This window comes from Haliaeetus leucocephalus, unplaced genomic scaffold (genome assembly GCF_000737465.1).
Source record: "Haliaeetus leucocephalus isolate CR32 unplaced genomic scaffold, Haliaeetus_leucocephalus-4.0 Scaffold473, whole genome shotgun sequence".
NCBI classification, from domain to species: domain Eukaryota; kingdom Metazoa; phylum Chordata; class Aves; order Accipitriformes; family Accipitridae; genus Haliaeetus; species Haliaeetus leucocephalus.
Window position 1 is genome coordinate 6,538,725 of NW_010972909.1, and position 27,812 is coordinate 6,566,536.

The window sequence follows — 27,812 nt, forward strand, 5'->3', positions numbered from 1 at the left end:
GGGAGCCCCCCGGGGAGGAAGCCGAGGCCCGGCGGAAGGCGGCGGAGGCGGCCGCTCAGCCCCGCGCAAGGCCCGTGAGCCGCCGCGGCCTCCCGTGGTAGCCGGGCCCGGGCAAGAGGAGCTGGGGCCTGGGGGGAAGCCGGGGACAGCCTCCGGGCAGCAGGGGTGGGGGGGACACCCCCGTAGCCTGCCGGGGTGGGGGAGTAGACCCTGCCCGCCGCCCCCCCCGCCCCGTCCGCAGCCGTGAGGGGACTCCCCGTTAGGCAGCCCCGCTCCCGGCGGGGGGGGGGGGGGAATACGCCGCGGCCCCTCGCCGCCCCCGCTTGCCAGCCCTCTTCCCCGCAACTGGCGGGGGAGCTTAACACTTGCCCCCTTCCCCACTAACGAGCCAAGGGTGGGCAGAGGCCCGCTCCCGGCACCAAGCCCTGGTAACTGTCTAGAAGCAGGTCTGCTCTTCCTCACTGGGAATAGAGCCTCCTGGAGCTCCCTCAGTACCTGTTTTGGGGAGAGGTGTCCTCAGAACCCGGTTTCTGAGGGTTGTGAGAGTAACCCTTGCCACCTACTCCTCCCTGCTACTGAGCAAATTCTTTCCCCCAGCAGAGGAGACGGCCCTTCTCCAGACCGGAGAGTAACAGGGGAGTCTTCACAGAAGAAATCCCGTATGCCCAAGAGAGACAGTCCCCAAGACAGAAATAAGCAGGAGCTCCAGATACTTGTCTAGTAATTTTAATTATTTACATCTGCTCAGCAGGCAGCAGAGAAAGCAAAATAAGGGAGAGAAAACAGAGGCAGATTTAGATATTCTTCTTCCCTTTTCCAGTTGCTGTTAACCACTGGAGATAAAGGTAATTTCCAATACTGACCTCATCCTCCTTCATCCCAAGGAAGATCCCTCATCTCCTAATCCCAAGAGGGTTTTCTTCAGATATCCTGTGCAAGGAGAGAAGACACACCTCCCATTTACAGGGAAAGGAAAAGGCAGATTTCGCTGATAATATCCACAGAGATAGCAAGAATTTTTTCAGAGAAGGAGATTTGCCCACCCTTAAGGACAAGGTGCACCTAGAGGAAACAGAAGAGAGATTTACAGGTAGGGAGATTGGGGAAATTGATCTCTGAAATAATCTGACAATCAGCGAAAAGGCTGTCTCCCAGGGGAACACCCCTTTAGTAGTTAGCTGCCAAAAGGGAGAGAGGATCTCCATCCTGGGATAAAACCAGCAGTTTTAGGGGACTGACAATCCCAAGCAGATTGTTTTAATACTCAAGATCCTGATTTCATCCACAATCCCTTCACCCTGAAAATACTTCTTGAAGAAGCTCTTGGAATAGCTGACAGCAATGCTCTGAGGATGGGTCTCAGAGAAGGAGTGTGAAGGGCAGCACCCCAGAAATCAGCACTGAAGATAATCCACCTCCCTCCAGAAAATCTTCCGGACAGAGTGAGTGACCACATTATATCACCTCTCTATTCCTAGCTGTCCTTCTCTTTCGCCTTCTGTCCTTGTTTTCCATGTCTCTTCTCTCACTGTATCGGCTTTCCTTTCAGTCTTTTCTCTCTGTTTCTGAACATCTCCCCAGCCGCCTTCTTCTGTGTGTCTTTCTCCATCTCTCTCATTTAGCTCCCTTATGTGCTATATGGAATTGACCTGATTCCTTCCTTCACTATTTAAGCTTATGGGAGACCTTAGCCCTGTTTAACTGTAAGAAACCTCTCTGCCCTTTCCCTTCTACTTTCTTTCACTGGTGTATTTGTCCTAGTCTCAGCCTTTATCATCACCTGTGTGAAATTAATTTCTGTCATTTAGGGGTCATTGAGAAGGATAATACTGGCCAAAAAAAGCTTTGAGGAGACAGGAGCAGTGATTTGTAGTGCTAGTGTCCAAGGATGCACCCGTGGGGTTGGAGTGTCATTTGTTCTCCATGTGGGTCCTACTATGCTCGTAACTGTGGTAATAAAATCATTGTGCGATGCAGACCTCGCTGTGCTTGGGAGCTGTATGTACAGATCCCAGTGCTAGTACTCTGAGATGTGTGTCCTAATGTACCTAGGGGCTGTGGGATGAATTCTGGAAAGAGTGCCCTTGAGAGTGGGTTCTGTGGTGCTCAGGGGCCTGGGAATGAAAATCGTGGCAGTGCTGGTGGAACCTGCTCTGAAAGCCAAAAGAAGCCATTCTGTTGCCACCAGTCTTCATCTGTGTTTTATGCTGTGTTCAGGGTCTAGGAATGTGAATCCTAATGCTAGTGCTGTGGTGAGCCAAGCTGGCTGCTTTTTGTAAATGAGGCAGTTAATTTCCAGTCACAAATGAGTGTTCTGACACTAACATAGTGATTTCCTGCAAAATCGAGTCTGAGGGAGACTTCATCTCAAATGAAGCCAAAGCAGTTTCCCATAGCAGAAGAATCATGCCTAAGGATATCTCACCTGAGATATTCCTGTTTCTGTTCTCCAGTGAGATAGCAGTGAGGAAACACAAGATCAAAAGGGTCCTTGGCCAGGACAGGAACCCTTCTGGAATCCATTTGGGAGCACAATGGTTAACAGGGAGTCCCTGAAGAAGGAATTCCTTGGTGTAATTTGCTAGCAAGCTCAGACAAAAGATGCCAGGTCCCTCCAAAGTGATTGCCCATTTTGGCAGAGAATTATGACAGTTATCCATAGCTTCAGAAGGTGCCTCTTTCTAAGGCAGGGCTGAACCACTAAGCGTAGGTATGTTCTGGGGGGTACTGTTAGATGCCCTCCTACCTGTTGCCCTATAGTTATGCAATCAGGCTGGTTTTTTGAGTATAGCTGTGTTATCTAGCACAAGGGAGGAGATAACTGAGGCATTTTGGCCTTTGTACATTCAAGGGGGTAACTGACTTTTCATGCTCTTGAGGTTAATTTACTTCATGCTGCCCCCTTCCTCAGTAATGACTTGACATTTTTCAGGTGCTTTTGGCTCTGATGGATGCCAGGGCACTTTACAGAATATATATGCCAGCCTTACAAAATTCTCCTCTCCCACGACAATTATCTTTCTGTATATGAAATGGTTTTTTTCGTCATTACTGATGATAAAGATTAGGATTTTGTATTTGCTTCCTGAGCTTTAAATATTCATGACAGACATACAGGGCTGAAAGTCGTGTGCTGTAGAGTAATTGTTTTTTATTTGTTAATTGCTGACAGGGCATTCGATGCTGACTTGGATGCACAAAATTAAGATGAGCTCTGCTCTGGAGATCTCGTAGTCTAAAACGCAGCTCTGCAAAAGCTAGGACATACTGATAAATTTAAGGAAGGGAATAATTTTTAGAGAGCATAGCTCTTTAGTGTGATCATGGTATTTACATCAAATTTTATCACAGGTGAAAATGCAGCTTCCTCTGAGGTGGAATACTGCAGCTGTTTTGCACCATTTATTTTATACGAAAGTATCCGTAAAAGAAGGGAGAGTATTATTTATCTTCATAAAAGTACAAGGTACTTTATAGGCACATTTAAATGAAAGTGCTATGTCTTTAAGAGTTTACAGTAAGAATGTTAAACCTGAACACCTAAAATTAGACTTTAAAAACCACGTTTAGATACCTAAGTAAATAGCCTAATTGTTGTAAATGCCCAGGAACGTCCTGTTGATTTCAACAGAAGCAATGAAGTCTTCAGCATTGGAGTAAAGAGACAGTTACGCATGTATGGGTTTGTAAATTTAAATTTGGACATTCATGCTTCCAAAAGTTGACTTTTTAAGTTGAAGCAGTCTGATCCTGTCCTATGGGCACTCCACTCCCATCTGAGAGCTGAGTGTGTGGCATTTCTCAGGTCAAGCCCTTAAGTAAAATGAAATGAGAAGGTCTAGAGAGTTATGGGAAAAGGATTACGTTACTGACAGATCGTGAGGTTATATTAATGTTTAAGTATGTGTTCTGTAAGTTCTTGGGTTTTATCTTGAAATCTGGTTCTGCAGTCAAGTTTCTAGGATAGGATAAGGAGTCAGAAAAGTTGGAATGAAATACAATAAACAGTTTGAGGAGTTTGGATATAATTTCCCAGTCCAAGACGTGGTTGTGACTGCTGTAGTATTTTTTTTTTCTTTCTACAAAAATACAGCTGAATGCTGGTGTCTGTGGAGAAGTTTTTTCTTACCACACAGGTACAGGTATCTTTGCTTACTGCCTCCTCCCCTAAACTTCAGCTGACCTTCATATAGTGGGAGATTCAGTCTGCATCACAGTTTGGATATTTGGCCCTTTACTTCAAGTGTCAGACAGGAGGTATGGTTAATGGCAACTGTGATATGGACAGCTGTCCTTCAAGAGCAGGTCTGAGCTGATTATCTCATTTTACACAGCTGTCAGACAGGAATTATATCTCGGTCATTAGCAACCAAAAGATGAAATGCTCTTGGACTCATTTTTCCATTTGCTTCTCCCAATCTTGGGTAGAATTGTAACCAGGGGCTTTCACACAGAACCCTCTGTGTTTTGTAGTACTCCATTTGCAGAATCTGTTGCCGAGTGATGCTTCAGAATTGAAACTTTAAAAAGTATTGTTTCTAGCATTTTCGGTCTGGAAGACAACTTTGAAAAGATGAATAGTGCCTAGATTAATGGACAGCCTAAAATGGTATCTTCAAAATGTTTGAACTCTCCAGTTGTGTTAACTCTGAAGCATAAAGAAAAGCATTTAAATCTCTGTATTGCTGGCTGTTGCACATCGTGTTATTTTAGCAAAAATATCCAGTTGATGTGTTCAACCCCCGCTTATCATCTTGGTAGGAGTCATTATTGCTACTTGCTAACTATTCTGCTATTATTGTTTCCTTCTTCCTTCTAAGGGATATATGATGAACTTAAAAAATCTATAACGTATTTCTGCCCTGTCCTCATGTTTTCACTTTTAAAGGCAGTCTGTGTATGTGTTATTACTGAGAGAGAGCAAGCATGCTGCAGTATGTTTTCATAATTAATTAATTGCAAATTTTCATTTAAAGTTTGAAATGAAAATGCAAAATACTGGTTTCAAAATTCAAAATTCAAAAAATAGTGTTTCAAAATTCGGAGACCTCGCAGCAGAGTTTAGGACTGATTTAATGTGTTCTGTGGTGCTTTGCCAAGATTCGGACTAGACTGTCTTTTTATCCTTCTGTCTTTGACCTGCCCCGTCCTCTACTCCATCCTATTATGAGCCTTGGAGTTGGTGTCTTAAAAGGTAGACAATGCACAGATTTTGCTAGTTCCTGGCCTTTGTGAACCCTTTCCTGAATCCCGTCCTGGGCTTCCTAGTATCATGTCACAGTCAGGTTCCTCTCCTGCACCTTTAAGGCCCAGCATGTTTCCACCCCGCCTACTTCTTTAGTCTCATTTCCTCCTACACCGCACTCCTCCTCCCAGTTCTCTCAGTATTGCTCTTTGCATCTCATTTTCCATGCTGTCCCTTTGGCATTCTGTCCTGTGGTCCTATATGCCTAAAATCCTGCTTCTCTCTTCATCAAACAAGCATCCCTCATCTCTCTAGGATTCTTCACGGGCAGGAATCTTCTCTTACTACAACTCGCAGGGCCCGCTCTTACTTCCACACCTGTGTTTTGACCTGTTCTTGGTTTGGCTTTCATTAGATTATATGCTTGTGGACACATACTGGTTTTTGTCTGAGGTTATGTCAAGAAACCTGTTCTTTTTTACCACTATATAATAAATAGAATTCTGTTCCTCTGAAAATATCCAGTTCCGCTATGCTGGGGAACGGTGCTTTGTCTCCATAATCCAACTCATTCATTCTCCCACCCTCCCTTCTCCCCTGCGCCCTTCCCTTCCTCTGGAATGGCTGGATTTTAGTTGGTTAGAATGAAAAGCCCTTGCATTACGTTTTCTGGTTCCTTCTAGCACTTCAGGGTCTTGGTTTTGTGAATTGGGGTGAAAAATTTGTGCAAGGCCCAGTATCTCATTTCTCATCTCTCTAAGCTGGTCTAAGTTGACTTGATGTGAAGTCAAGAAATAAGAGAATGTGTGCTCTTTTTTGGCCCTTTTTTATATATGAGAGACTGAGTAATGAGGGAGAGGGGGAGATGACGAGTGAGAGCTTTTATACCTTGAGGAAAAAAAATTTGCTTTTTTGTTTTTTACAATTAGCAATTCAAATTTTGTTTATGCTCTCTGCTGTATAAAGACCGTGGCTGATTATAGCAGAAATATGTAATTACTGTTAAAAGTTCAAATCTGAATAATTGGGAAGGAATCTGAACTCCTTGTGGTCACAAATTTAAGGAGCAAAGTTTCTGAATTCTCAGTTTCCCCAAAAAAACTATTAAGTAAACAATTCCCCCTCCCCATCAGGAACTTGCAGAGAAAAATAAACAAGCTGCTAAAATAGTTACCTCTGAAATTCCCTTTATCGCCACCTGAACAAAGCAGACAAGCTTTGAATGTAGGGAATTGGTCTGTCATTTGGGAGACCCGTGTTCTCTGCATAGTTCTGCTGCTCCATTGCTGGCTGACCTTGGGCTGCGCACTTCCGCATGCATGGCTTCCCATTTATCCTGGAATAGGTTATTGATCCTTTATAAGGGTTCCAAAGTATAAGGATGAAGAACACATTATAAAGGCTGGCTGTTCTTGCTGTTGATCACCTTAATTACAGTGTGATATTGAACTCAAAATCTCTATATGCTGCTTTTTGTGGTGTTAAGAAACAGTGAAAGCATGATGCCCCAGTTAATTTTTGTTTCATGGAACGACCTGTGACTCCAAAACTGAAAGATCCTGTACCATGTCTGCAGCCTAGAACTGTTGTTTAAGTTGACTTAAGTATAGATATTCTGACTCCCTTGAAGCTTCTCCTAAGATCTCTAATGACCTTTTCTTGGCCAGGTCTCAGGGTCTCTATTCCATCTTCATCCTTCTTGGCTTCCCTGCTGTTTTTGACACTTGATCATGCCCAGTCTTGAAATCTTGTCCTCCCTTGACTTTTGTGTCAGTATTTTCCTGGTTTCCCTCCTACTGTTCTAGTCATTCATTCAGTAGCTTCTGCACTAAGCTGTTTTCTTCCTCCCTTTTTTTTTGTAAATTAGACACAAAGACCCACCTCTGGTATCCTCTCTTTGCTGTTCTTTACCTCCTTCGTGCCAGTGATACTAAATTATGCAACTTGGCATACTACCTTTAACATCTTTTTTGAGTGATTTGCTGCATATTTAAGACCACTGAGGCCAAGATAGAACTCCAGAAAGCTCCTTTGAGATTTCCCTTTGTTTCCTGCTTTCCGCTGTTGCGAGCCTCCACAGTTGAGCTTATAACATGGGTTTTCTTGTACTCTTCTTGCTCTGCACATACACTTATCTTCCAGTTTCATGGCCTGAATCTCCCACTTCTTCTTTCTTAGTCTCTTTGGGTAACCCTTATGCCTTCTCCTTCATTTACCATCTTGGTTAATGCTAGCTGTTTTTGCTGCCCTCTGACAACTGTGTTACCTTCTTGTCTTGTTAAAAACACAATTACTGAAGCTGTTCTCCTGGTGTGTTTTCTCAACATGTTGCCATCTCCTCCTTGACAAGCCTGTTCTTTGGCTATCATCCACCACATAAGTTTCCAGCTTCTTGTACTCGCTCTAAGGGGCCTTCACATTTATGTTTCTCCCCTATCTGTTGCTGTCTCTTATTGTATTGTCCTTTGCTCTGCCAGCAACACAAGCATGACATTGTGCTTTTCCATTTCTTGCATGAGCATCTCTTCACATTCTTCCTCAGCTGACTCATGCCTTGGTACATACAGGAGAATTGCCAGCCGATAGAGGCCAGACATACTGGAAACTACTTATTTGCATATTTGAAAATTATTCAAAAGGTCTAACTGGTACTCGGAGGTAGTTGTCTTATTATACGTACCCTCCTCTCCCTGGCTTCTTTTGTGAAGAAGGATGATTGCAAAAGTAAATAAAGATCATCATAAGCAAAGACAGAACATCTCAAAGACTAGGAAGGTCAGGGTTGAAGCAGAATAATACTTGCTCGCAGTTGCAAGGTGGCAACTGTGGCCAGTATATGTGTGGAAGAAAGGGGCTTCTTTCAGTGTCTGTAAGGAAGTGAATAGGACTTCTGGGTTGAGAATGATACACAAAATGGAGCGTCCTATGAGTAGGATGCAGAAAGCCAATAGCGATACTAGCGTTTTAAGCCAGAAGAAACTGTTAATGGGCATGTGTTCCTTGCTAGTGTCGTTCTGAATCCTCTTGACCTTCAAGCTTGGTACAGATCTTTGCAAGTTGTGAGCCTGGCTAGGGACTGTCAGGTGTTTCGTCTCCTGGAAGACAGTTCAGGCAGTTTAGTTCAGAATAACAGCTAACAAAATAGTGAAAAGGAATTATGTTATAACAGTGGTTGAGACCTAACTTATGAGCTTCACGCAGTATTACTTGATTCTTCTGATCATTCTCCAACTTCAATTTCAGCTGCGCTTTGCTTCCAAACTCCTCTTTAACAGGCTTTTCTGCAGTGCTTTGGTAACCTTAACTCTGGGAGCATCTGCTGCATGTACGTTTTGGCCACATGGTATATGACTAATCTGCACTGGATACCAATTTCCTTTTTTTCTGTGAATTCAGTACATAGTTCTTGCTAGTGCTTGATACCCATTTCCACAAGTGGCACAGAATGGGTTGTGGCTTGTTTCAGCAACCATTGCAGAGTTCATATTGACTAATCTATTTTCAGTGGTTCAACCTTTGGTGAACAGGTTCTGACCACTTGCAGTCAGGTTTTCATTTTCACTGTGCCTGGCTGGCATTCATTTAGCCCTGGGAGCTCTCTTACATAGAAGCTTTGTAGTATTACTATTATTGAACTGCAAGGTTAACAGTCATTTTTCACTGATAGACCCATTTTTTAATGGGAATAAGAATACAGTTTTGATTTATAAGTGCGTGTTGCATTTTTTTTAACCTGGGTTTCTGTACCTATCCTTGCAACGATGTGAAGATCTTCTGAGCAAGGTATTCTGCATGCCGATCTACTTCTGATGTCTCTAATTTCAGAGACAATCTAGGTATCGTATCAGTGTTCGCATATCCTGTACTGAAGGTTTACTACTGGATGTGATTCTGATAGGCAGCTAAAATTTAAATCCTTCTCTTCAACCTGGGTGCTCCCACGAGGCTGGGGGAAATACCTTCTCTTAGATACAGTTTCTCTACCACAGACTTCCTGGTTTCCAAGGGAAAATTTAATTCCAGGTATGTGCTCATAAATTTGAATTATTCCAAAAACAATACCCAATACCTTTCTCAGTGTAAGAGTAATTGTTCTGTTAATATTCTTAAAGCAAATGCCAAAGATTGCTCTTGCCTGCCTTGGCATACGTTTAGAATTACAGCTCCTACTTCCAATGGTAAAATATTGCGTAGTGGTACTGAGGGTAGAGGGATGCTGTAGAGACATTTCTGCTGTGGTGATGTATTTTCATTGTGCTTCTTCAAAGTGCTGGGTTTACTTTTTACTTCAAATCTGTTATTGGGAGGGTTGTCATGGGCCATTTGGCTTATTATTAGAATAAATCTTTTATAGTAGTCTTATTACAAAGAAAATAATTTTCAGCTCAGAAGTATTTAGGCATACCGGTATTCTCAATATCACTTGCTGTTTCTTTTGACAGGTGTTACGTATTCCCCACTTATGCAGCACCATAAATAAACAAACTAATCTTAACTTTGAACACATATTTTCAGACTGTCTGAGGGGTCTCTGTAATGTTTGTGTAGTATTTCTAAGTGCATTTTTGCTGCATGTTTATATGGAAGACAACAAAAATATTTGATTAGTTGGTCTTATTAAAATCTGGCAAGGCACTAGCTATGCTTGATCCTAGCCTTTTATGCCTGTCTCCCTTGACATGAGGATATTTTAGACTTTGGCTGTAATGCCATCTGTTGATAAGTTTAAATAAGCAGGTCAGGTTTTGTAAACTATACCATTTTGTCAGTTTTGTACAAAACTAGTACATAATTGCTTTTGGAATTGGATCCTGATGCACTTCCAACATGGGGGGTTTGGTGACTTTATAGTCCCCACAAGGCTTCATGCTTCATTAGTACCAAGAATGTGTGCGCAGTCAGTGCTGTTCATTCACTAAATTCAAAATACAAAATTATACCCTGCTCATGCACCTTTCACAAAATGGAGGGAATTGAAAGGTCCTATGTTAAAATGTGCTATTGTGATATTTATGTAATTAGTAACTATTATGAGAACAAATTTGTTTTCTTTTTATTTTTTCTTGAGACTTAATATGAACCTTATGTTATTGAGATTTCTATTTGTTAAAGGAAAACGATATCTGTATAACAATTTAATTAAAACAATTAGTCCAGTGATTTATATTAGGCTATACAGGGTCTAAAAGTTTTCATCTTGTTCTAACTCTGATCTTTCCAGTATCATCTTAGTGTGTTGTGTTGTAACTTTTAGCAAATTTCCAGTTTGGGATGCCATAATTACTGTACCACCTGTGTTCTTTTACACAAAACAGCATTGAACATTCAAAGCCATTCCATCTTGCACAGTATAGTTTTGAGTAGGGATATAGAGTCAGACCACTGTGCAATGGGCAGGCGCAGACTGTGACAGTTCATATTTGTATCGGTGATACCACACTGAGTGCTCTTAGGTGACAGTAACTTCCCTTTGGTTGAATTCTTTTTTCATTTGTGGTTCGTGACTGGCGAGAACTGTGTGCCCCCTATTACCACATCTGCAAGCCCATAGTTTATTGGGAAAATGTTTTTCTGCTTGTTCTACTGCTCCCAAAGAAGGGAAGCATGATTCTAGGGTATGACAATTTCTCTTACCTCTTTGCCCTAGGGACTGGTTTTCCTCTTTTCATATGGCACTGCAGACAGAAGTGTACTTTCAAACTGCTTTTCTTTTGGTTTGCTGATACACTAACATGACACCTACCACTCCTTCCAGGTTAAGGTTCATTTTATGAACAATACCCAGCAGCCTCTCTCTTCCTTCTGGATTTGATTCATTTCATAAACATTTCCTGAAGGCTTCTCCCAAGTAGTTACCAAAATGATGGATAACAATTTCAGACTATGCAGGTAATCAGTATCCTTTTTTCTAATTTCTTACATGAAACAAATATCTCTCAGTGAGAATGTTTGCTTAGAGAAGGTAGGATTTTAAAGTGTTTTGTTCCTGCCCTCTTAGTTCACACCTCCTTATTTTTGAGGAAAAGCATGTCTTAATTCCTGCCAGAGTTAGCAAAATTGATTCTTTTCCCCTTTCTGTAATGGCATAAGAATACAGGTTTCTTGCATGCGTAATTTACACAAATATGTCAAAATTGCCTTTTCCCATCAAAGTAGAAGCTGTCCATTTCTCCATGCACGTGGTATTCTTATGTGTTACTTCTCTTACTTATTTTTTGAGGCAGTTTCCTCTAACTGACATTGTGCTCACCTTTTTGTTTCAGGAAGGTTGCAGTCAAATGGTTCTTTTTTGCCAGTTCGTTGAGGTTTTTTGTTTGTTAAATACCTTGGAAGGTAGGTGTATCTATGAGTATATTAGATGGATATTGTTAGTTAGATCACTGGATCTGTGTTTCAGACACCTAAATAGAAGTGGCCTTATTTTTGTGGGTGTTCTACAGCAATGTCTCTCACTGGTAGTCTGTTGTGTATTTCTGCCTTCTCAAGGTTTATGTTGAGAAACCTAAGTTGAGTCCTCTTTGAATGTTTTGCCAGTAGTGTTTCATTGGATTGGAGTAGCAGTGAATAAAGCAACAGTGAAAGTAGATATAGAAAAGAAAATGTAGATACTTATTCTAGAATATGCATCTTCTGTAGGCTGTGCACAGCATAGTTTCATTCATTGTATGACTCTGCTTTAGTTGTAACTGATTCTGACTGGCCAGCCTTTGAGTTCAGCCTTAGAGAATGTTTCAGGCTATAAATGTTTATTAACTGCATTCAATATGACCCTTAGAACACTGTTCCCCACATTTCATACATTTTTCAGTCCTGATATATAAGTAGCAGTGATCTTGGATAAGAACTGACTGGCTTAGAGCAAGCACTTGCAAAACACCAGGGCAGTCAAAGTACAGATTTCTTCAGTCCAGCGGCAGGGATAGTACTATCTGATAGACAGAAGGCTGGCTTGCATTTTTAGCCTGAGGTTTGATTTGCTAGTTGCAAATATTCAAAGTAAGGCAGTAGCTTTCCTGGAAAGCTGTAGTGAAGTATTACTACTCCCAAGTGAATTAGTGGTTATTAAAAGGTATTAGATGCTACAGTTTTCTTTAATGATTAATAAATTTTTCTTACAAATCAGACAGATTCTCGTCTGTTTAATTGTAGTTTTGGATCAGTGTTTGGCTGTCATTTTTGCATCTCACTGACCTGTCTTGTCTTGGGGTTGTACTGGAACTAGTTAGAGCTTGAGAAATGAAGACTCTGCAGTCAGTTTCCAGCTGTTGATGGTGGTTATGACTTGGCTACCTTACCCTTGGTTTTTAAAGTCAGCCAAATACATAAACAGATACCATTTACCATGTAAAGTGGGAGATTATGAATTCTCATCTTTGACTTTCTTTTTACTTCTTCGAAGTTAATTCTGGCTTGCTAATGTGGTAGGATTTTTTTTAAACACCCTTGATTTCAGTTCAATGTGTTTGTTAGTCATTAGGGTTGGTTTTTTTTTTAATTTGTTTGAGTGGGATCATAAGAGAAGAGTTTGAAAGAAGATTTGCCAGGCAATAGAAAGTTGGAAGAATCATCAGCTGCTCTGGTTTGGCTGCAGTCTTGTTTTATCGTACCATTAAGTAGCGTCAAGCTGGTGTGCTGCTTGGATCAGGTGAATGAGATATGCAGCACAAATTATAACAAGTATTACTGTTATAGTAAGTATTCTTTCAAATAGTTTAGTAGCCAATTACACCAAATTATTTTTGCACTGACAGTGTTCTGGAATTGCCACCTTACCTAAGGTTTGACTATGCCTGATGATTACAGGTGCCATATTGCCAGGATACAGACTTACAAATCCAGTAACATGATCAGGTTCAAACTTGGAAAAAAAAAATCTTATTCCACTGCTTTGAAATTTCCCACGTGATTGCTATTGGGTCTGAGTCTTCACTTTCTGTCTTAAATTACTGTCTAGCTTATATGTTCTCAAAGAGCTGCTGTATTTTACTAAAAAGTAGTTGTTTCAGTACTGGGTGATTAGTGCATATGTATATGCAGAATCTTTTTATTTAAGATTTTGGGATTTTTTCTTGTCAAAGATTTCTATAAAGCAGGGAATGAAAATATTCAGATTCTTAGCATGGGTGTAATGTGCCTCAATTCTAACCTTGCTTGTCTCCGTGACAAGTGTGTTTTACACAAATACACAAAAGCTTGTGTATTTGACGACGGGCATGTTGCATATCAACCTTACATTTTGCTGCATAGCCAGTCATCCCAAATGCTCTACTGGCATAACCTGGGCAAATCTGAAGCTCTGTGAAAACTGCAGTGTTTTCTTCTGCTTCTTTTATTTCTGGTGTTTCAGATGGGTATCTTAATCTGCCGTAGGCTTTTATAACGTAATTTTCTTGATTTATTGTACGTCTTTTAAAAGAAAAAAAAAAGGGAGGGGGCAGCTGCGAAATTTGTATTTATTTTACTTTGGATTTGTATTGTTAGCATAAGTGATATTTCATAATGGTTTAACATGCATATGATAAGCAGCAGTAATTTGTTCTCTGACTGCACTGTGGAAATTAAAATTTATATGAGGCACACTTACAAAATTAAGGATTCAACTGATACTTAGTTCATGTTTTTTTTCTCCCAAGTTGAATACTACTTTTAGTGAGGGCAGTATCTGTAAAGTTACCGTGCAAATGTAGCTGTGCTTTAGTTTTGTGGATACCTCAGCGGCCTGTCCATCCCCACTGGATAAAAACATGTTGTTGCTTTTCCTTTGTATAATTCAGGAAGGAATAGTGCTGCCTTTTTTTTTTTTTTTTTTTTAATTTAAAATGTTTGAGATTAGATCAATTTGCCCAAAAAGGGCTATATTCAATAAACAACGACTCGAGGAGGGTGGATAATGGAAAGCCTTTTGCAGCTCTGATCGTCTAGTTAGCTGTGTAGCAAGTAGTCATTGCTATCATATGTGATAGCATGGCAGATGAGTAGATAGATAAGTTAGTAGCAGTTGGGCTTTCCCTTTCCTTCACAGACAGAAAGATGTTTCCACTCGCTACAGATACTGTAGTGCTGCAATTTTACTTTTCAGTCTGTGTGTGCATATGAGTGCAAGTGATAACGTTAGCTGTGCAGTTAGGAGGTGTTTTCTGAGCCCAGGGCTTCGGAGCCACTGCTCATGGTGGTTGAGGGATGGATTTTGTTGGCGTGTTGTGTAGGTGTTTGAGCCCTAAGAGGTGTGATGAGCCCATGCATGAAAATGAAAGGTTTAGTGCATACAAACGTGTTGGAGTGGAGACTCTTAAGTGCTTTTGTGCTGAGAGCACTTCAGTGCAGAAGTACAAGGTATAATGCATATGGTTGTGGGGGAAGAACAGGGAGCTTCTGTGTCAAAATGCTGGGTGCATCTGTCTCTGGATCTGTGCATCCACACTGTGTTATTGTCGAATACCTATTTTTAGAATGAGTATCTAATTGGTATTCATGCAGATGGGTGTCTCCCTGTCTCATCTGATCCACTCATCTGAGTGATGCACTTGGTGGGAGGTGTCTGCTGATGAATCTTTCCTAAGCAGAGTGTGTTCATGTCTGTCTCTTCTCTCTTACATGTATACATGCGTTTAATTTGTTACATGAGTGTGTACATAAGTATGTGCACATGTGTTGACATTTTGTATGCACTAGCATGTTCAAAGATAGCATCATCTAATCTTCTAAAAAGATTAATTTTGAAAAAGAAAGATTAAGAACTTGTAGCCCTTAAAGACGTGATTCTTCTCTTTATGCAAAGAATAAGTGCAGAGCAGGGCAGGTTGTGGCCATGGAAACTTAGCTACCTCAGTCCAGACTTCAAGGGATTGCTCCTAGTATAGTGATGCAGCCAATTATGAGTAAGAATGATGATCTTTCTGCTGCCTTGACTACTACAAAAGACAGTATACAAGTTTGTGTGCTAAGTGTACAAGTTCATACAAGTTCATGCCGCTAAATATTTTCTTCATATAAAATAATTGTTAAGTAGAAAACCCTGGGTACAAGTGCTAGCCATGTTGGACTGGTGTGTTTTATTTTTATGAGGGAAAGTATATAATATTTATGAGAGGAAAGATCCTGAGTCTGTTTCCACCCTATAGCAAGCTTGTTGTGTGAGTTTGGACAAGTAAGTTTTTCTTGTGTCCCAGATTTGGGGAAAATACTTGCCTGTTATATTGTGAATTAAGCAAGATTTAATTCAATAAAATTATATGTATATTTAGGAAAAATGGGTTATGGTAGGCAAAGCTTTAACTATTATGAGATTAATATAGTCTGTTCCACCTCGACATGGTAGATGTAATTATCTATATATAGTATTATGCGTGATCTTGGTGTTTTAAAATGAGATATGTAATCCTAGCTCTAAGGAATAGGATTCATTATAATGTCACCTGATGCAAAAAGAGAGGCTAGGCCTTGGAGAGAAATTAATTTCCCCCTAAATTAAGATAGTCACAGTCCTGACTTTTCCAGATGATCTAATTAAATTGTGGTTTGTATATGGCATGAAGGAGTATTCCCTTTTATCTATGATTTTCCTCTTACCTAACACAGTAAACCTACTGGATGTCAGGTAATCTTGGTGAAGGGTCCCAAGGTTATATTGCTTACGTCATAAAGGAGTGAATGCGATACAGCTACTGAAAAGGTTCCACTTCCTTTGAACAGATTTTAGTTCTTTACCTGGGAACCATTGGGATGCTCTGGGTAAGACCATTCTAGCAATATTACCATCAGCACTGTCCCAGCCACTATCAGCAAGGATGGTCCTCCCAGAGACATAGTCATTGGCCTTTTTGGATGATTCTGTCTGGCTGTGAATAAGGTATATGAAGTAGGATGATCTTCGCACAGGTATTTGTGGTAGGGGGAGAAGCAGAGGAGGGATGCCAATGGATGTTTCTGTTCTGAGGGTTCACCTTGTTTATATCTCAGGAGTTCCCCTTCTGCTCCTTTCTCCTCACAGATAGTCCTGCTTCCAGCATCATGGCCTCTGACCTGGAAAGCAGCCTCACTTCCATAGACTGGCTCCCACAGCTTACTTTAAGGGCTACTATTGAAAAATTAGGGGGTTCCTCACAAGCAGGACCTCCAGGGGCTGCCCGAAAGTGTCCCCCAGGCTCACCGACAGATCCCAATGCCACCCTGAGTAAGGATGAGGCTGCAGTGCACCAAGATGGGAAGCCACGTTACAGCTATGCCACTTTGATCACATATGCCATCAACTCATCACCTGCCAAGAAGATGACGCTTAGTGAGATCTACCGTTGGATCTGTGACAACTTTCCCTACTACAAAAATGCTGGTATTGGTTGGAAGGTGAGGACTTGCATTGTTACAGTACCCTTTTTGTCTAATAACAAGACTTATTTTATTAATTCTTGCAAAATATCCTTACTGAGCAAAATAAAAAGACAGATGTGAAACTAAGTTGACCACTGGAAAAAATGCAGAGGCAGAAGTCCCATTTTCTCTGAGAATTTTATTTTATGTATGTGGTAGGCTCTTAAGAAGGAGCATGCGAAAAGCCCAGCACCAACAACCAAGACAAACAAAACAAAAAACCCCCACAAAACTCACATCACTACCAACCTCTGCATCACACTGATACTATTTTCATTGCACCTTCCATAGATGAATAGGTGGTTCAGCCCCATAATTATTCATCCTAATCCATCCCTCTCCTTTCCACAGCTTCTGTTCTGCTCTGTTCTGGGTATATGTAGTGAGCTTTGGCTTTTGAGTATGCACCATCCTTCTATTTTCTCTGCCCGCCCTCAGGCATACTCAAGAAGGCTGTATGTTTCTGTGGTAGTACTCACCTGTATCTCTTATTCTCTCATCAGAACTCTATTCGTCATAACCTCTCTCTGAATAAATGTTTTCGGAAGGTGCCTCGACCGAGAGATGATCCTGGGAAGGTAAGAAATCTGCATGCTCCTGGGCAAGCAATTTAAAACTGCAGGGAATAAGCCGGGGTTGCCCTTTCTAACTCACGGTTGGAATTTGAAACCTAAAGTGTAGGCAAAAATGGAAGCAGTAGTAAGATTTACTGCAGTGCTTTGGCTACAGAAGCATTCGCTTAAAGGGAACCTGTAAAGGGGCCTTAATGGTTTTAGCAATTATTTTTCTTATCTGTGATCTTCGGTTGACTTTAAAGATACCGGAAGAAGGAAAGTATGGGGTTGAATGTACTTTTTTAGTTTTGTTTCTTTTTCTTCTTGATCTTTATGTGTAAAATGTGGGTCTAGTCCAACCTGTTCTGTTATGAAAGACGGTAGTGGCTGCTGGTGAATGGCAGGACTATGATGTGACGTCATGGGAGGCAAGATCCATGGAAGTGAGAGCAGAACTACTACCTATTTAGACTACAAAACATTTGGTGTTGGGGAAAAAAATGTCACCATCAGATAGTGCAAATCTGTAGAAATCATTTACAGGTAAAACTCAAGATATTTAGGAATTTGTTGGCTAAGTAAGGGCTAATAAAGCTCTGTTAGTGTATATAGATTGTAAAGGAGAATTGCTAGCAAAACCAAGGCTTGGCATCTTGGCATGCAGATATTATTACTGTTAAAAAAACCAAACAAACAAACAAGCAGAAGGAGATGGTGGGGACAAGAAGCTATGTATTTAGACAGAAGGATTGTCTCCTCCCCCCATCCTAAAGTTACCAGAAAGGACCACTTGCTCAGGCCTTTTATTTCAGGTTATATTTAAAGGACTAAGCAGTGCTCAGTTGGTGTGTATAAATGGAAGTAGTATACCTTTGAAGATCACTGCTCAAAAATACCATTGATTATATGGCTTATTCCAGGAAATCCTAACTGACTTCAGTGTGTATGTGTGCAGGTGTTCATTGGCATGTTGGGCTGGGTTTTTAATGAAAACCTGTCATGTGCTTGTCACTGATTATTCAGATTTCAATTGGAGGTTAAAATGAGCTAAATCACATTCTAGAGTTGTCTTTATACTTATTCAGAAAACAACAGATATAATTATAGACTCTTGTATGTTGAAAGGGACCTCTGGAGGTCAACACACACTCCCACCCCTTCCCAGAGAGGGGCAATTAGATTGGGTTGTTGAGGTATTCCTTGAGTTTTGAATATCTCCAAGGATGGAGACAGCACAACTGGGCACTTGTTCCAGTGCTGCACCATCACCATTGTGAAGAAATTTTTCTTTATATCTGATTTTAACTTCCCCCACTGTAACTTGTGGTTGTTGCCTCTTATTCTTGTGCTGTGCATTTTTGAGAAGAATTTGATTCCGTCTTCTTTATAATCTCCTTACACAGTTGAAGACAGTGGTTAAATCCCCTTAGCCTTCACTTGTCCAGGCTAAACAGATCTCTCTGTGTGAACTGTTTGTACGTCATGTATTTTAGCTCTTAACCATCGTGGTGGCCCCTCTTTGGATGCATTCTAGCATGTGAGTGTCTGTTTTGTGCTGGGAAACCCCCAAATGGGCACAGTACTCAGAGTGGAGTCTCACAGCATGGAAAATGAGCAATCCTTCTAGCTGTCTCTGCCCAGTCTGAACATTGAGTTGGTTCTCATCAGTCAATAACAAATTCATATTGTGAGGAAGGTACTGGAGGGGTGTGCATGCAGAAAAGAGTTGGCCTAGCTTGGTTCAAAACATCCTTTGCTCTTCTTGGTGCCCTGTCTCAGAGTGATGGAAACATAGAGCATTCTGCCTTCCACCAGTAGCATCGTACCTCATTGTTCAATACAACCCAACACAAGAAAGGAATCTCTTTCCAACACCCAAGTCCCTTGTCTGATGTTCTGGCGGGTGGTCTGGGTCCTAATGTTTAGTTGGTGCTGCATTCTTTGAGTCAGTAACCTCCTGCTTCAAGAAGCTCTCTGATTTAATTGTGCATTCACCAATGTGTCTTCTTTCCAGGGCTCTTATTGGACAATAGATACGTGTCCAGACATATCTCGCAAGAGGCGGCATCCTCCAGATGATGACGTGAGTGTTGTTCTTTCCAGACAGCATGGAGCAGGAGGGGTAATTCCCTTCTTGTTCCAAGGAGTCCTTCCAGCACCAGACCATGGTACTGTTTTGGGGGCAGGGTGTACAGGTGGGGAGACAAAGGCTAGGACTAAATGAAATAGCAGGTACGTTCTGCTGATTGGCTGTTGTTGCTGCTCTTCAGTAGCAAAGTTAATCTGGCTTTAAGTCCTTTAGCCTGACTCTTCAGTGACTAAGGCCCAGTCCTCTTTTCTAAGCCACGAACTTCTACAGCGGGGGAGCTGGCTTCCCATCTGCAGTTTCACTTCTCCATCTGTTTTTGATTTCTGCTCCTTTCCTTTTCTCTTTCTTCCGCATCCACAGATACCACAAGACTCCCCAGAGCAAGAGGCAAGTAAAAGTCCCCGAGGGGCTGTTCCAGTCAGCACAGAAGCCTCTTTGCCACCTGAGGCCACCCCTCAGCTGTCACTCCAGAGCACCACCCCTATTGCCAACTACAGCCAGGTGAGCAGCAGGGAAAAGGATGGACGCCTTATGGCAGGGGAAGAGGAGAGGGGGAGGAGTGCATGAATGGAAAAGCGAAGTGGTGAGAAGAGAGGGAATCGTGAAAATGGTAATACGGAGGCAAAAATAAAAAGAAGGGAAGAAGCTGAAATTGCAGAGATGGAAAATAAGGAGGAAGTGAATTTTAACAAAGGGCTGGATGGGGATAAGGATAAAGGCATAATGGTATTAGGTAGCTGAAGAAAAGTCTGGAGCCAGTGTGCTGCAGAGGGAGGGTAGTGGTTGATTTTCCTCAAGGAAAATGGCGTTTGGGAAGATTTGTTGGGAGATGAGCTAAGTGATAGGGGATATTTGTGCATGTTCTACCTGTATCTGATCTCTGGATCCCTGTCTCAAGGTACAAAACCTAGTACGAGCTAAAGGCCTTACTTCTACCTTCCTTAGCAGGGTGCGGGGCCTGTGGATGTTGCCTCTACTGTAGCAGGGGGGCAGGGCCGTGAAGGGGCCGATGTGCCAACCCCACTGTACAGTGCCAACCATGACTTCAAGTTCTCCTACTCTGAGATCAACTTCCAGGATCTTAGCTGGTCCTTCCGAAATCTCTACAAATCCATGCTGGAGAAATCATCTTCCTCTCAGCACGGTGAGTAACTATATGCGTCATGTGGGGTGGGCAGGTATCTGCCCACACAGTCTTGTCCACTGATCTATCCTTGGTATCTCTCAGATTTTTCCTCGTTTAGGAGCCTGTGCAAACAGACTTTCCTTCTTTGGCATGCTGTAATTAGTTCTGCCAGGAGCAGATAAGAAATCTGCATGTCCTTTATCTATTGCTCCCCTTAGTTCTCTGAGAATAAAGAGGATAATGATTTAAAAATACCTTGTGTTGATACAAAAGCAAATACTAAAATGGCAGAAGCTTAGAGAAATAAAGTCCTGAAGCAGAGCACGTCAGAGAAGTATTCACAATCTGTCAGGCTAGAAACCGTAAGAGGGAGGGGATTGTTGCATGTGGAGTTTCTCCAAAAGGAGAGTGGAAAGTCGTCATTGCTCAGATCTGTTAAAACTAGGATTGTACAAGGCCTTGGAGAATTGAGCTTTGTGGAATTGAGAGTGTGGAAGCGTGAGCCTGCAGCTGCATTCATGGCTTGCAGTTCTGGGGCCGAGGAAGCAGCCACCAGAGGGCAGAATCGCTGATGGGATGAGATGTCCACGGAAAACACTTCAGAAAAATCTACTGTTGTTGTTCTTGCCTTTAAACACTTCTAAATGTTAGGCTGGTGTAAAAAGGAATATGTTATTAGATGAGCCTCTCACCTCTGCTGTCAACCGTCGTACAGTGCAGGCAAAGTTTGCTACTCTGGGAGGAGCCTCCTGAGCTTTCAGCTTCAGTGAAATAAAAACTTACTACTTTTATTGCTTTCATCATGCTGCCACTTGAGATTCCTAGTGAGGAGCCTGTTGTGTGAGGTGGTGTAGAATGAGCAAGCTACAAAAATGTAGAGAAGAACCTTGACTCAATGTGTGCCTCTGTAAAAGCTTAGCAGTGGACTGGGTTTGGTTTCCCCCCCCCAGGTCTTCAGCTGTAAGGTAGTCTAGGAAAACTTGCAGGTTTTGAGGAAATTTTGTGGGCAACTTTTGAGTCAGGATGGCAGTATTCATCCTTTTGCCCCATTGCAGTAGTAGGGTGCTCTAAGGGTTGAGTTTGGATCTAGTGAAAAACTGAGGCTTGCTTGCGGATGGTCAAGTAAGGGCGCTCAAAGTAAGAAATGAGTAGCTCAGGTTAGTGGCATGTAATGCTCTTCACTGTGATTTTTCCTGGAGGTTCCACAACATAAAGGGAGAATGAACGAGGGAAGCAGATGTAAGAGATATGCCAAGTTCCTGATGTGGGGAAGAATGGAGAACACCTGATGCTCTTGCATGTAGGGGATGCCTGAAATACGAGAGGATAGAAATGACACACCCAATGAGTCAGGAGGAATGAAAGTAATAAAGGAGCCCTGATGTGTGCAATGTGCTCTGTCTATAAAAACAGTAGAATGTGTGACCTCTAATGATCTGTGTGAGAAAAATTGGGAAGGTTACCAACCAAGCTACTGTAAGATGGGAACTGAAGGGAGCTTTTTGGAAACAGCAAGTCAGGTTTATCAAGTTACCCATTTTCTAAATGTTTTGTTCTTTAAGTTTGTTTAATGGTCATTTCTAGGAAAGCAACACATGCATGACATTTCAGGAGAGCATGGGTTATTTTGGTAAATACAGGAGAAATCCAGGGGGGGAATTTAAGTGCCTAACTCTGTACTAGAAGTTTATATCCTGCTGGGGCTTTGTTGTAGAGCCTTTTGTTTTGAACAGAATTTGGGAGCACAGTGAGGGCATAACTGTGCAGGTGATAGTTGTTGGCAGCCTGTAGAGGGCACTCCAAAAGCTTCATAAATAGCAGGATGAGCAGTGTGAAATGAGAGATGGATAATTTAAGCAGAGGTCTGATCCAGGCAGCTCTTAAAGCTCCCTCCTCTTCCTTTTACTCGGCAGGTTTCTCTTCTCTCCTTGGTGACATGCAGCCCTCCAACCACAACTACTACATGTACCAGCAGCAGCAGCAGCAAGGCCCCTCATCAGTGGGTGCTGCTCCCCCACTCCACACTCCAACCCCAGAGGGTTGCCCATCCCAAGGGGGAAAGCAGCAGGGTGGTGAAGGTTATGGCCCTCCACCAGTGATGTCCATGCACCCACCCCCAATGCAGCATGGAGGCTACCACCAGCATCAACAACATCACCCGCACTCCCACCCACAGCAGCAGCCACATCAGCACCAGCAGCAGCAGCAGTCACAGGCTTCAATCAACAATGCTGGCTTTGGTGAGTCAGGGGTGATGGAAAGAGCAGCTGGGGAAAAGAGAGCATGAGGAGCCCCCAAAAGAAATTCCACAAGTGGGCTTTCCTCAAGTAGTGCCTACTTTGTGTGTGGAAAAGGGTGAAAGCCAGTTGTGATTGAAATCTGAGAGAGAAATTGTTTCCTTACTGAAGGAAAGGAGGATACATCCACACTGGGTTTGGGATTCTGTTTAGGGATGCAGGATAAAGTCAGGGGCTAATCTCCACTCTCCCAAGGGAGGAAGGATTTCTAGCTACTGTAGCATCAGGCTCCTTGGTGAAGAGAAGTGAATCATTTTATATTAAGGGGTGGAGGGAAAGGGTGGTCTGTATTGGAATAATCTTGTCCGCATTTCATTCCAGCATTTCCCCCTGATTGGTGCTCCAACATTGATTCCTTGAAGGAAAGCTTCAAGATGGTAAACCGGCTGAACTGGTCTAGCATTGAGCACTCCCAATTCTCAGGTCAGTGTTGGCCTAGTGACTAGGTCTGGTGACTCAATATGTGAGTGCTGTGCCCAGAGCTTTTTTTTCAATGTAATCGTGTCAATTCCATGGGTTTCTCAGTGACTCAACTCTTCTACTTGTAAAATGAGGTGTGCTACTTCATGGCTTCTGTTAAAGACCCTGAAGCACTTGAACACTGCAGGAGGTTGGGGCAGGGGCAATTCATTCATAAAAGTATGTCAGATAGCTGACTTGAGATTTTTCCCTCCTACTCTTCCCTCCCCTACCTGAGTCAGTGAGACAGTATCCTAGATATGGAGCTCTTCAGGAGTTTGGTGACAGATTTGAAGCGATGAAGCTGGGTTTGTGGGGAGATGGTAGGATTTATGTGTAGAAGACAAACTCTTTGCAGGGAAGACCACAGTGTGAGTGCTGTCTTTTGACATCATCCTTTGTCCCCTGCAGAGCTGATGGAGAGTCTGCGCCAGGCTGAGCGGAAGAACTGGACGCTGGATCAACACCATATTGCCAACCTCTGTGACTCCCTTAATCACTTTCTTACCCAGACTGGTCAGCTCCCTCATCTGCTTGGTCCACAGCAGCCCCCCCGAATCTCTGATTCTTGTGCCCTGAACAGTGGCAAACAGGAGCAATCCATGAACCAAGGTAATTAGGAGGGAGACTAAAATGACATGTAAATGAAGGCTCAATTCTGTGAATATCCCAAACTACTTGCAGCTTTGCCAGGCAATCTAGCACTGAGCAACAGGGCTAGGCTGTCAGAGCTGTTCGTAGCCACTCAGCTTCCTCTGGCTTTAAAGAATTAGGATGTCCTATGTCTGTGGTGTAGACAGACCATTATTATGTGATGCATACCACTGACAGGCAACCTCTCCAGGCAGAAATACATTTAAAAGGTAAACCCATAAAAGAAGAAGGGGGTGGTGTTTTTTGTAGGTGACCAACAGAAAGGAATGGCAAGGTAGAGAGACTGCTATTCCAGATGGCAGGAGCTGTAAAGAAGAAAGCTCTTGCACCCATGTTGGGGAAATACTGACTGGACAAGGAGTAGGAGGATGCACTCTGTGGAAAGCACAGAGGATATCATGGTCTTGACAGAACTGTGATGGTGTGTGTCATCTAGTGCTGAACTAAATGGATGATATTGAGCCAGCTTGTGGCGTTTCTGGATGAAAATTTTCTTCTTTTACAATAATAGAGAAACTCCTGCTGGTTCCAAGAACAAGATCCCTGACCAAGCTATAGCTTGCAGTTAGGACCCAACAGCTGAACATCTCCTCAGTATCCCGTGGGTCTGAGTGAGTTGCTCTGTGGCTGAGCTGCCACCCAGTCAGGGCCAAGACAGCTGACCAGAACGTTAACAGGTTTCTTTTTTCATTCCTTTCCTTTCCCAGTGAACTCCTATGGTCAGCCCCAGCCTCCCCATCTCTTCTCCGGGCCATCTCCTATGTACCAGATCTCCACCCAGGACTCTCCAGGATATAATCGCCCAGGTAAGGGGTGACATTAAGGCAGATTATACCAATGAACATTAAAGAACTGGTTCCCAAGCCCTTTGTGCATTTTTCCCAAAGCACTTCCTAATCAAATGGAGCAATGAGGGTAGAGAGGGAGCCTGGGCTGCAAGGGACCCTCCATTTAGCGCTCTTCCTTAGCTCTGGCAAGGTTTAGGATTTCAGTGGCCTGATTTCTTTCACTTCACATAAATAGTCTTCTAGCTCAGCCTCACCCTCAGTTGGTTGCTTGAAGGCAACTTTACATGAGAAGCTTCTGTTCATGAAGTCCTTTGTGCTCTATCAGCAGTCAGCTGGAAGGAAGGTTAAGGAGGCTGAAACTTAACCTCTGTAGAAGCTGCTGTGGAAAATTTCACAGCAGGCCACCTGCAGACATTGGTAGGTGCTCTCTGATGGAGAAATTCATGCCAGTAGTGTTCTTGCTTGCTAGACTGTTGGAAGGGAGAAGGCCCAAATCCCTTACGCTTTCTTTTGCCCAAGAGACCACAGTGAAAAAGCACGACATTTTTTATTCTAACTGTTCTCTTTCCTTTTTCTTGTTTTTGGCTCAGCTCACCATCTGGTCCCTCGGCCTCCAGGGCCGCCTCCAGGCGCCAATGAGGAAATCCCCGATGATTTCGACTGGGACTTGATCACCTAGCGAGTTACAGACTTGATAGCCCGTCCTTTGTGAAGGACGCGGGAGGGGAGGGGGACATGGGGTCAATGGTGCCAGCACCACCCTCCCCAGCCTCCCTGCCTTGCCTGTATATAGATATATATTCTCTATCTCCGCCAGAGAAGCCACCGCAAGATGCTGCCGAAGATAATCCTTCCTTGCGTCCTGTTTTATCTTCTTTTTCTTCTTTTGTTTATTATTATTATTGTTATTATTATTATTATTATTATTACCAATAATTGAGCACAGCCCTCCCCCTCCTCTGGTGGCCTCGGACGCATCAGATCGGCTCTTTCGTGTTGCGTGGCGCCCTGTGGAGGGCAGAAAGATGGGTCCTTGGTGCCATGAAAAGACCTCGGAAGGCTGAATCCTCGAGTGCATCTTTCTCTGCCTCCATCATTTTGCGTTTAACAATCCCTCTTTCCCTTCAAGGTGGCCGGTGAATCTGTCGTATTGGCTACTGGAGTGAGAGAGCCTAGTGGACCCTGGGAGCCTGTAGTTATGTTGTTTCGTAAATGTTGTAAAGGTCAGGGGGCTAAAGGGACACTGGAGGGGTGATCTTAGCTCTGTGAACTTTCTCACACCAGCAGGAAAAGCAAGAAAAGAAGCAGAGTTCCCAAGTACAAAGAGAGGGTAATCCCTGAAGTAGGGAGAGCTGAGCTGAGCTGGGCTGGGCTGGGAGGGTAGACCTGAGTTCGGAGAAAGGAGAACGTAGCAGAGATGGTATTTCAGCAGAGAAGTTGGGTTTCAGAATGCAGTGCCATCTGTGAGGACTGAGAGAGATTTTTTGAGGGAATCCAGACCTGTTTCCTACACTGCCTTTTGCAGTCTCCAGGTGAAGCCTACATACCCATCAGGTAAAAGAAGCAGTCAGGGGTGTCACATGTGATTCAACAAATTCTATTCCCCAGAGCTTTTAATTTCACCCCCCACCCCTTCAAGCCCTTCTTTAAAATATGTAGTGAGGCTCTTACTTGCATATGCAAATTTGGAAGTTTTCTCCCATCGGTATTTGTTCAGTTGTTATTTGGCCCTCTGCCCCTCCTATTTCTTTGGAGACTGTCCTTGCCTGTGGTTTGAGAGTGCCAGCAACAGGAGTCGTGCTGCGTAGGTGCAAAGTCTTAGTCAGTGGTTCCCAGTTTGTGAATGGGCTAACGGTGGGAAGAGGAAGCTGCTGCTCAGAGTGGAGGTGAACTGGGGGGCTTCTGGTCAAGGAACTGGGAGGCCCTCACAAGTGGTTTTTGTAAGAGGTGCATTAGAAGGGAGAGGTGAAGCGGCGCAGATTTTTAAACCGAACAGCCAAAGAGTGTAGTGTAAAAGGGAGGAGGGTGGGTCAGACCCCTTGCAGTTCAGCTGGGGAGGTGATGGAAGCTAGTGTAAATCCAAAGGATGAGTTTTGTCAGCACTTGCAAATCAGGAAGGTGGAAAGAGTGCAGGAGCAGGAGTGAGTGTTGAGATGCCTCCTCCCCAAAGCTGTGTCCTGTGTTCCCCTTTTTTCTGGTATGGCTCTGTTCTGTCAAACCTCTTGTTTCCTCTTAATATTTTGTAAAGCCTCCCCCTGGCCCTTATTCCCCGTTTACCAGTGAAGGGAACCAAGATGAAATAAAACATCATGGCTGCGTGACAGACCTGGGGCAGGGGAGTAATAACCTCTACTCTTGACGGCAGGAAGGTGGGGAACTAGCATTGCTTTTTAAATTTGCTGTAGGGATAAACAAGTTGGATCTTTGTCAGGGAAGTGGACAGAGTCTCATTGTATTGGGGAGGGGGGGACATTTTTGTTTCTTTTTTTTTCTTTTTTTTTTCTTTTTAAAGTGTGTGGTTTTCGGGGGGGGGAGGGGAGAGTTCGTCATTGAGTGTTTCCAAGAGAAATGAGGAATCCCAGACAACTTCAACATGGAGTCAGCCGTTATCTCTGCTGCCTCAGGATGGGAATGATACAGCTTGGAAGCATGCTTGATGGGTTTCTGTGGAAAGTGGCACCAGAGACGCCCATGAGGGACAACCTCTGGTAGGTGCCAGTTAGTGCTTTGCAGAGGAGGTTACTGAGAGCCGGCCCTGTGGAAGTCTGAAAACACCACTGGAAGAAAACCAAACCAAGATGGCTCCTTCTGCGTATCCAAGTGCTCCTCGTTTGCATATTTGCCTCATTTGCGTATTAAGTTGCGCCTCATTTGCATATGTAAATACATGCCGGTCAGTGTGCAAATTAGCCTCGTTCCTCTGCCCCTGAAATAAATGTGCGTTGTTAGTGCGTGGGAAGGCATCGGGCGGAGGTCTGCGGGGTGCGCAGGTACCGGCCCGCAGGGAGGGAGGGATGCCGGCCTGTCCCGCAGAGGGGTCCTGGGGGGCCCCTCCGGCGTGGTGTGGCCCCCCGTGCTTTGTGTCAGTGGTCAGGGAGAGAGGGGCGTGGTCTCACGAGTTTATTTTTGTGCATGCTTTCTTAATAAAAAGAAAAAGTGAATGTTTATGGTTTAACTCCTTCGGTGCCAGTATTGAATTTTTTTCCAGCGGCGCCCGTCAGGTGGGCTTGGTTCCCGCCTACTTGCCTTAGGAACAGAATTCGGTTGTGGACGTGGCTAAATTAACAGCCCAC

The 27,812-nt window shown here is 43.2% G+C and overlaps 1 protein-coding gene across 2 annotated transcripts; it reads left to right on the forward strand.

Moving 5' to 3' along the window:
• The first annotated feature begins 62 nt into the window (after positions 1-62).
• Positions 63-27,694, forward strand: FOXJ2 (forkhead box J2). Of its 2 annotated transcripts, none has more exons than XM_010575386.1 (11): positions 63-1,442; positions 16,176-16,528; positions 17,056-17,130; positions 19,121-19,189; positions 19,556-19,696; positions 20,141-20,339; positions 22,235-22,561; positions 22,940-23,041; positions 23,489-23,689; positions 24,439-24,537; positions 25,110-27,694. In XM_010575386.1, exons 2-11 carry the CDS (start codon positions 16,196-16,198, stop codon positions 25,196-25,198), a joined length of 1,635 nt encoding a protein of 544 aa, XP_010573688.1. In that variant the 5' UTR covers positions 63-1,442; positions 16,176-16,195; the 3' UTR covers positions 25,199-27,694. The 2 variants fall into 2 exon arrangements, with proteins under 2 accessions (XP_010573688.1, XP_010573689.1); XM_010575387.1 differs by lacking the exon at positions 63-1,442 and adding an exon at positions 10,971-11,074.
• Positions 27,695-27,812: the final 118 nt, after the last annotated feature.